The 8,453-nt window shown below is 39.0% G+C and overlaps 1 protein-coding gene across 1 annotated transcript; it reads left to right on the top strand.

Annotated features, from left to right (window-relative positions):
* Window positions 1–951: 951 nt before the first annotated feature.
* LOC131620862 (uncharacterized) lies at window positions 952–6,595 on the top strand. Its single transcript, XM_058892041.1, has 2 exons — window positions 952–3,878; window positions 3,957–6,595. The coding sequence occupies exon 1, from the start codon at window positions 1,258–1,260 to the stop codon at window positions 3,355–3,357; it is 2,100 nt and encodes a 699-aa protein (XP_058748024.1). The 5' UTR covers window positions 952–1,257; the 3' UTR covers window positions 3,358–3,878; window positions 3,957–6,595.
* Window positions 6,596–8,453: the final 1,858 nt, after the last annotated feature.

An 8,453-nucleotide genomic window follows, 5' to 3' on the forward strand; every position in this document is an offset into this window, starting at 1 on the left:
ATTGTTCGATTCAAGAATCTTGGTAATTGCTTCGTTATATGTAATTATAACTTCAACAAAAGATAAATAACATAACATACAAAACTTAAAGATTGTTAAAACATAAAGAATCTTAAACTGCAGAAACGTTAAAGACTTTGAAAGTAAATGATCATGAAAGTAAATTCGAAAGTAAGTGATTTAAAATAAAGATACAGGAATGTAAATGACAAGAAATAAATGGAATGCAGTAATTCAGAAATATATTCGAAAATGAAATACAATACACATGTATTAAAATGGTGGTGTCATACGTACATTTTCTCAGCGAACTCTTTCTCGTAACACTTGATACTTGAGTAAATATGTGAGTGATTTGTACAAAATGAACACACGGAATCCTAACATTAAGACCCCTATTTATACTAGTTTCGACCTTAACGGTCCTACACTAATCTGCTGCCACGTTTCTCATCAGAACTTCCAGCGAAGCCATCTGTTACTTGGACAGTTACGAAACCGTCTTCGAATTTCAAATCTTCCCGCCTGAGTCCGTCTTCGACGCGTGGCAGTGTAAAAAACACTATGAAAACACGCTAAGTAGTAACACTTAAATACATACTTTATAAATTTTGTCTAAGTCCCGAAGACATATGCTTTTATTAGTCTTTCAGTGTTCACTATCTTCAACGAACTTAGAAATCTTTATCTTCGAAGCATGACCATCAGTAGCCATTCTTTTACTTTTTAAGGGATGGCCATCAGTAACCATCTTTTCCTTCGATTCTCAACTTCTTCGAAGGACAAATATTATGAAACGAAATCTTCAGCTAACAAATTGCCCCCAATAAATGCCTGTTTCGAGAATCAACAGAAATAGGCGTTTCTTGTCATTATAAGATTTCGTTTTTATGATCCTTGAAAGTTCCAAGACTGCTGACTAACGTCATAATCATTGATAACACTGTTTCCGAAACGTCTTGTCATTTTCAAAGATGTCTTCTCATAACTTACATTCCCACGTTTTAACCTTACTTACTGATCATTATTCCTATATACTAGGAGTAAGGCTAACTTATTCGACCGCCGTTGGATTAAATCACCAACCGCCACGTGTCTCTCGGGTTTTACCCAAAAGATTTAAAAAGGTTTCCGTCAAACCTTTAAATACTTGACCTTGTGCCTTTATACCGCCTTCCATTCATCTTCTACACCGAGAAAACTGAAAACATCTTCACTCTTTTTTAAAATCTTGCTTTCTTTAGCAAAAACTTCTCCATGGCTTCATCTTCAAATGTTCTTCAACCCGCTGTGAAGCTCCAATCAACAACACGTTCTGGGGAACGAGAGTTCGTTCCAAACCCTAATACTGAAGAAATACGCGCAATCTACGCTTCCCAGGTAATCATACCTTTTGATCTTTCTGGAAAAACTCTTGCCTTTATGGGTCCGTTACCGAGTGAAAATATCCAATCTGTGAATAAATTTTTCCCTGCTTACTATAAAACTAGACCAATAGTTAGCAAAGTTAAGATAGATGAAGACGGTCGTTCTCCTTTAGGCAAATCTACTAATGTAGAGGAAACTTCAACTGCAACCCCTTTAGCTTTAGCCAAAATTAGGTTAAACTATATGACCAATTCTGTAAAAGTGTTTAGGTCATTCCCTTTAGCCAAAGATCCTGATTTGTACTATGCCTGGTTAGAAAAAGTAGAAAAACAGAAAGGATCCTTCTGGAAATCGTTAGGGATATACGATTTGATCCAACTGTCAAAAACAGGTTTAGAATACAACCAACCCATGTTGGTAGCAGCGGTTCATTTCTGGGATGCTTCTCACAATACCTTCCATCTCCCATGTGGCATGGTTACCCCCACACTTTTCGATGTGGCTGCTATTACGGGACTTCGACCAACAGGTGAAACCTTCGATCCTAATGACATGGATAATGACACTATAGGTTTTAATGATTCGCAAGTTACTTACACGGCATTCATCCAGAAGCACCATATCACCGCTGAAACGACAGTATCTGACGAAGAACATATTGCTTTTCTGGCATTATGGCTTTCACGGTGCGCCTTCTGCTCAAGATCTATCCAGGTTGCAAAGAGTTACCTTTGCATGGCTAATCAATTGCATGCTGGGAAAAAACTCAACCTCAGCCAACTACTTCTAGGGTTTCTTTACGAAAACCTTAGTGAAGCTGCAAATCTTACTAAAAATTTCAAATCTGGCAGTTTACTTTATGCTGGTCCTTTCTGGTTATTGCAACTGTGGCTTAACGCTACATTCGAAACTCATCTTCCCTTTCGAGGAGATGTCAATGAGGAGGACAGCACAATCAAAAATCGAACTATAGAGGGGACCAGGTTAGCTTACCTAACTCCAAAAGAAGAAATGGGAAAGCTTCATGAACATTTCCTGGCGTATTCAATGATGTTTGCTCGGCGTGACCAGTTCGATCCTTCTATGGCCCCATTTGTACACAGAATAATAGGCCCTGAATGGTTCACTCGAAAATTTCCACCAACATCTCAAGATCAACAAATCGAATCTATGGAAATTTGGGAAGCCTTTCTGACTCCAAGATTATTTTCCCATCGTCTTCGACCATCAAAGGGTCAATGTATCCTCATGTGTTATCAACCAAATTTGGTCTCGAGACAGTTTGGGCTAGCTCAGATAACACCCAAGTGCTTATATGAGAAAAGAAACCATATGTGTTTCCACACTTTGTATTTGACTGAAGAAGAATGCGAACGAAAAATCAACAAATACATTGGCGTCACCAACCTTTCTCCTATTTCTTTCGAACCTTCTTTCTACTCTACACCAGATTTCCATCAATGGTGGACAGAGTATTATAGCTCTCAAATTTTTTATGCTGATAGCCTTGCTCAAGAACTAACCGCAGCTTTCACTGATGTGCAGGAGAACTTCAAAAAAGGTACTTCAACTCATATTAAAGAAATCCAAGCTTTTCAAAAATTCTTTGAAACTATCTATATGCCTGATGATCTTAGTCGGACCGTTCGTGAGGCTGCAGTCACTTTGCGCGAAAAGTTTTCCACCAAACTAAATAAATTGAAATTGCCCTCGTATGTTCGACCAGAACTACGTTATGAAGTGGCTTTCAAACTTCATCCTCCAAAATTCCCTCCACTACCAAGTGCTGATTTTGGTGTGGCTCTAAGTCCTCCTTTCCCAGACTGGTTTGTGTGTGGGAATGTTCTCAAAATTCTTCGAGAGAGTACTAAAAAACGCGCTGAGCGAGTGGTTTCGACTAAGCATACCTTGGATACTTTCAAAGGACATCTTCATATAGATCTTAAACATGTCCGTGTCCTGACTCCAATACCTGAAGGTTTGGATTAAGATAATCTTTTTCGACTGACTTCTCTTTTCTTTACTGATATACTAATTTCAGTCTCAACTACAGCTGTTGCACGAAGGAGGAAGATTAAAGAAGCTTCTGCCCCAAAAGAGTCTGAGACATCTAAAAGCGACAAACCAAACGAGAGTGACTCGATCGTCACTGATAAGAAACCCACGGTAAATACTTATCTCATACTCTCAATCTTGTGCAATTCTGTGATTAGTATTCATCTTTCTCATTTTCCACTTGCCAGAGCTCGAAACCCCCAACGGGTTCGAAGCGTAAAGCTTCTTCGACAACTGGTTCAGATGGCGAAGATAAATCTCCTCCTCAAACTAGACAAGGACAGAAAAAGAAACACAAAGCTGTTACCCCTTCAAGAAAAGGGAAAAAGGCAAGTCCTTCAACAGCTGCTTCTCCTGGTAATAAGGCGTCTTCTGAAGAGTCTCCTTTGAAGACTGCCAGCAATGCTCTTGTTTTGGAAAGTCATAACTCAAGTCCAGACAACAATCCACCCAAGGTATCTTGCGTTTGTCCTACATATTATCTTGTAATTTTAACTAAATAATTGCACTGACATTTTACCTTGTTATTGCAGGATGATGCTGGCACTGCTACTTCTGGTTTCAAAGACCATGGCCTCACCATTGATGTTGATAAACTTTATGGTAATTGTTAAATTTCAACTTTCGTCAATTAAAACTTTCGAAGGCTTAACCTCACGACTAACTTGGCTTCGTTCAAAACAGATACTTCTCAAGCTAGAACCCATGTTCTCTCACCAGTCTTCGAAGATGTTAGGCCAATTGCCACTATATTGCCTAATGAGCCAATCGAAGAAAGCCAATCTACTGAGGAATCTCCACCTACTCATCAAGGCAAAGATTTGGAAGAGGATCATCCGTTCTCCAGCAGCGACAATGTGAACAAGCAATCACATGGCAACGAAGATTCTGCATCGGAGAAAGATGCTATGGAGGAGATTTCTCAACCAGAAAAACCAATCTCTCAAGGAACTTCAACTCCCGATGTAAAAACTATTCCTGAGACAACTTCGACGCCTGCCCCTACGAAGCCTACTCCTTCGGAGCTTGAACAACTTAAACAGACTGATCCTCTTGGGTTCCTAAAGGCTATCATGAATGTGAATACTTCTTCACTTTCGGAGCCTGATGTCTCTCCAGCTGTAACTGCAGATTCTAGTGACAAGGAAGATACTCCTAATCTTCTTCGACAGATAAAAGAGAGATTCTTTGGGGTCAATCTTGTAGATGTTCTCAACCGGGACCCTGTTAAAAGCCACAACTTAAATCAACTTTTAAAGAAAGTAGATTTGCTTCAAGTTTCCCCAGAAGTCTCAGAGATGATTGTTCTGCTAGGCTCTCTACTTGAACAACTCCAAGCTAACATTCTTCGAAAGCAAAATGTCGAGAAAGAATTATCTGAGACAGTGGCCTCTCATGACTCTTCATGGAATTCTGCTGTGGAAGCCACAAAACAAGGTGAGGCCCTCAGGCTCAAATATTCAGAAAATCAGAAGACCGTCGATGATTATGAGAAGAAAATCAACTCTTGGAAGCAAGAAATCAAAGCACTCAAGGGCAAGATAAAGGAGGCTGAAAGTAGTCAAGCAGCCCTCAAAAAATCTAATCAACAAGATTTGCTCGAAGTGGTGCAGTCAGGAATCAAACATTTCGAGACTGCACAGAAGTTAGTGCCAGAGATCGAAAAGTTGAAGAAACAAAGGGCACTAATTGAACTTCGAATGTCCTCATGGGAAACTCAATACCTGAAGATCAAAAAGGATCTCCCTGAGGAATTTAGCTAAATGTCTTCAATCTTGTTTCATTTGTTGGATTTTTTATTTTGTAATCGAGACATTTCTATCCATAATATTTGCCAGCATTAATTTAACAAATCTTTCAATTTTCTGCCAAATATATCTTTAGATTTCCTACAGTGCTTTTATTAAATGCAATATGTAGAACCTGAACATCCTTCGCAGCACTCTTGCCTCTAGACTTGACGTTTCCACTTCCTCTAGCCATAATCATTATTAAAAGTGACGTAATTTTCTCCAAAACGCCGGTTTTAAGACGTGCGTGCATCAGTTTAATGATTACTTCTCAACTTCCAATGGCGGGAAACGGCGGAGGCCATAACTTCTCATTTTGAAAAACGAACCGCAGTCTAATCACTCATTAAAAATGTAAAACCAACCTTCAGTATTCTCTTTCTATATAAAGGGTCCAATATCACCCTCATTTCTTTATTCAAATGCTTCTTCTTCCAAACCAAAACACAGAGAAAAGAAAAAACACAACTCTTTCCTCTCAAACACCATTTTTCCTTGAAATGGCTGGAATTCTCTCCTTTAACGATCTCAAAGCTCTCATCAAGGGTGAGTTCAGACTTAATGAGGATGAACTTGTTCGTCATTTCATTAATATTGAAACCCTCTTTGCTAATCAGGAACTGAACTTCTACTTTGAGGAAGTCCTGGAGGGTGCCATCTACCCTAATATGGTGGCAGAGTTTTGGATGAATGCGTCTTTACGCATAGACCCTGAAGGTAGAGCCACCATTGATTCATCCATTCGACATGCTCACCTTAGCATTACCCCCACCACTATTGCCAATCTCATAAGATGCAATAACTCCGGAGCAACTTTTGATGATAATGTTTTCAGCATGACTACTCATATCATGTTGAGAACACTCATGGACAGTGATCGCTTTAGCGCAAAAACCATCAGGATCTGGCACCAAATGCTCGTAGGCAACTTTCAACCTCGGGTGATCGATGAGAATAACATCATGGTTGAAGATCTGGAGTTTATTCTCTGTGGTCTTCGGGGAAGAAAGATCAACATACCCTTGATGATCTTCAAGGGGCTTGTCAAAGCTGTTTCTACCGGTGTTGATCGTCGAGAAAGTGTAACTTGTCTTCCATACGGGAGGCTCCTTAGTTACATTTTTCTCAAGAAAGGCGTAGTGAGAAGAATGCGTGATTCTGGAGCTAGGGACATGTTCGAAGCTGAACCTGTTCCTGTGCTATCTTTGGAAGGTTTAGACGCCAGAATTAACTAGCGAGTCTAGGTTTAATCTTTTTATATGTCTATGCCTTCCTTTCTTTTTGTAATCTCAGATCCTATTTTTGGATATTTTTGTAATGAATGTATTTCCATGCTTGCAATGAAAAGAATATTTTGGTGTTTTCCTTGATTTTTCTTTCCATAATTCTTTCTGATTCTGAAGCCATTTTGATCAATGTGAAGTATATTTTGACACATGCCTGACCATTTTGGCTTTTCGTAGTACCTTGAGTGTCTACGTCTTTGCAATCTTTACTTCATGCATGCTAGGTTTATATCTCTTCAAATATTTCCCGTTTACTCTTAAGATCCTGCGATCTTCTGCTAACTCTTCAATTTCGTAAGCATTGTTCGAGAATACTTTTAAGATTCGAAAGGGTCCTTCCCAATGTGGGGACCATTTACCAAGTGCCTGATTCTTTCGATCTATAGGTAAAATAACTTTCCAAACTAGATCATTATTAACAAAAGTTTTACCTTTCACCTTTTTGTTATATGCTCTGGACACTCTTTCCTTTTGCCTCTTTATCATTTCCAATGCTCGAAGCCTGTCTTCATCCAAATCTACTAACTCGTTCATCATTAATTCCCAGTATACGTTGGGAGAAATGTCTGCTTGCCTTTGTATTCTTACTGATTGCAAACATATCTCAATTGGAAGTACTGCATCATGTCCAAACGTTAACTGAAAAGGAGTTGTATTTGTGGCTTCTTTTGGAGATGTTCGACAAGCCCAAAGTGCCTGATCTAAAGTCTTATGCCAATTCTTGGGTTTCTTTCCCACATGTTTCTTAATAAGGCCAATTATTACTTTGTTTGCTGCATCAACCTGGCCATTTGCTTGAGCATAATAAGGTGTAGAAGTAAATAACTTGAAACCTATTTCTCTGGCAAAGTCTTGCATTTTTCGTCCAGTAAAGACTGATCCCTGATCCGTTGTTATGCTTTCTGGGATTCCAAACCTATATATAATATGTTTTTGGATAAACTCAATCACAGCCTCTTGATCCACATTTGCCAGTGGTATTGCTTCGACCCATTTTGTGAAATAGTCTATTCCCACCAAAATGTATCTTTGACCTTTAGAGGACTTGGGGTGAATTTCTCCAATCAAATCTAGTGCCCATCCCCTAAAAGGCCATGGTTTTACTATCGTACTTAGTTCGTTTGCTGGGGCGTGTTGGATACCTGCATGTTCTTGGCATTCTTGGCACCCTTTTGCAAATTCTATGCAATCTTTTAACATCGAAGGCCAATACATCCCATATCGAAACAAGAGCCATTTCATTTTGTGCCCTGCTTGATGTGCACCACATGCCCCACTATGTACGTTCGACAGAGCCAAGTATGCTTCTGCTTCTCCCAAGCATTTTAACAATACCCCTTCAGGAGTTTTCTTAAACAATTCATTTCCCATCAGATAATATGACAGGGCTCTATACTTGATTTTTCTGTCTGTATCCGTCGAAGGATTTTTCAGATAGTTAATAATTGGACTCCTCCAATCTGTGTCTGCCAATGAATCTATATTCAGTACCTCGAATTGTTCTTTGTTGGCATAACCCAATCGTGAGTTCTCCAGATCACTTGGCGAAAGTTTAGTAAACATTGCTCTTCCTCTTACTTCAATTAATTCTTCCAACTTTTCTTTTGATACTTTATATCCTGAAGCTAATTGTGCCAAGTCGTTTGCTTCCTGGTTATTCACTCTTGATACGTGTTTTAATTCCACATATTCAAATTTCTTGAGTAGCCTATTTGCAATAACAAAATACATGATCAAATTCTCTTTGATACACTTGTACTCTTTTGTCAATTGCTTGATGACCAATTCGGAGTCTCCTTTAATTTCGACTCTGGTTTCCCCCAATTCTAACAAAGCCTCAAGTCCAGCAATCAATGCTTCATATTCAGCTTCATTGTTGGAGCATAATGGACCTTCAATTTTATACTTGAGCTTTGTTGGAATTCCATCAGGAGAAATTATCAATATTCCAACA

The sequence above is a fragment of the Vicia villosa genome, linkage group LG1 (assembly GCF_029867415.1).
Source record: "Vicia villosa cultivar HV-30 ecotype Madison, WI linkage group LG1, Vvil1.0, whole genome shotgun sequence".
Lineage (NCBI taxonomy): Eukaryota > Viridiplantae > Streptophyta > Magnoliopsida > Fabales > Fabaceae > Vicia > Vicia villosa.

Coding starts and splice junctions, on each gene's coding strand:
- LOC131620862 (XM_058892041.1), top strand. CDS start 1,258: ATGGCTTCATCTTCAAATGTTCTTCAACCCGCTGTGAAGCTCCAATCA.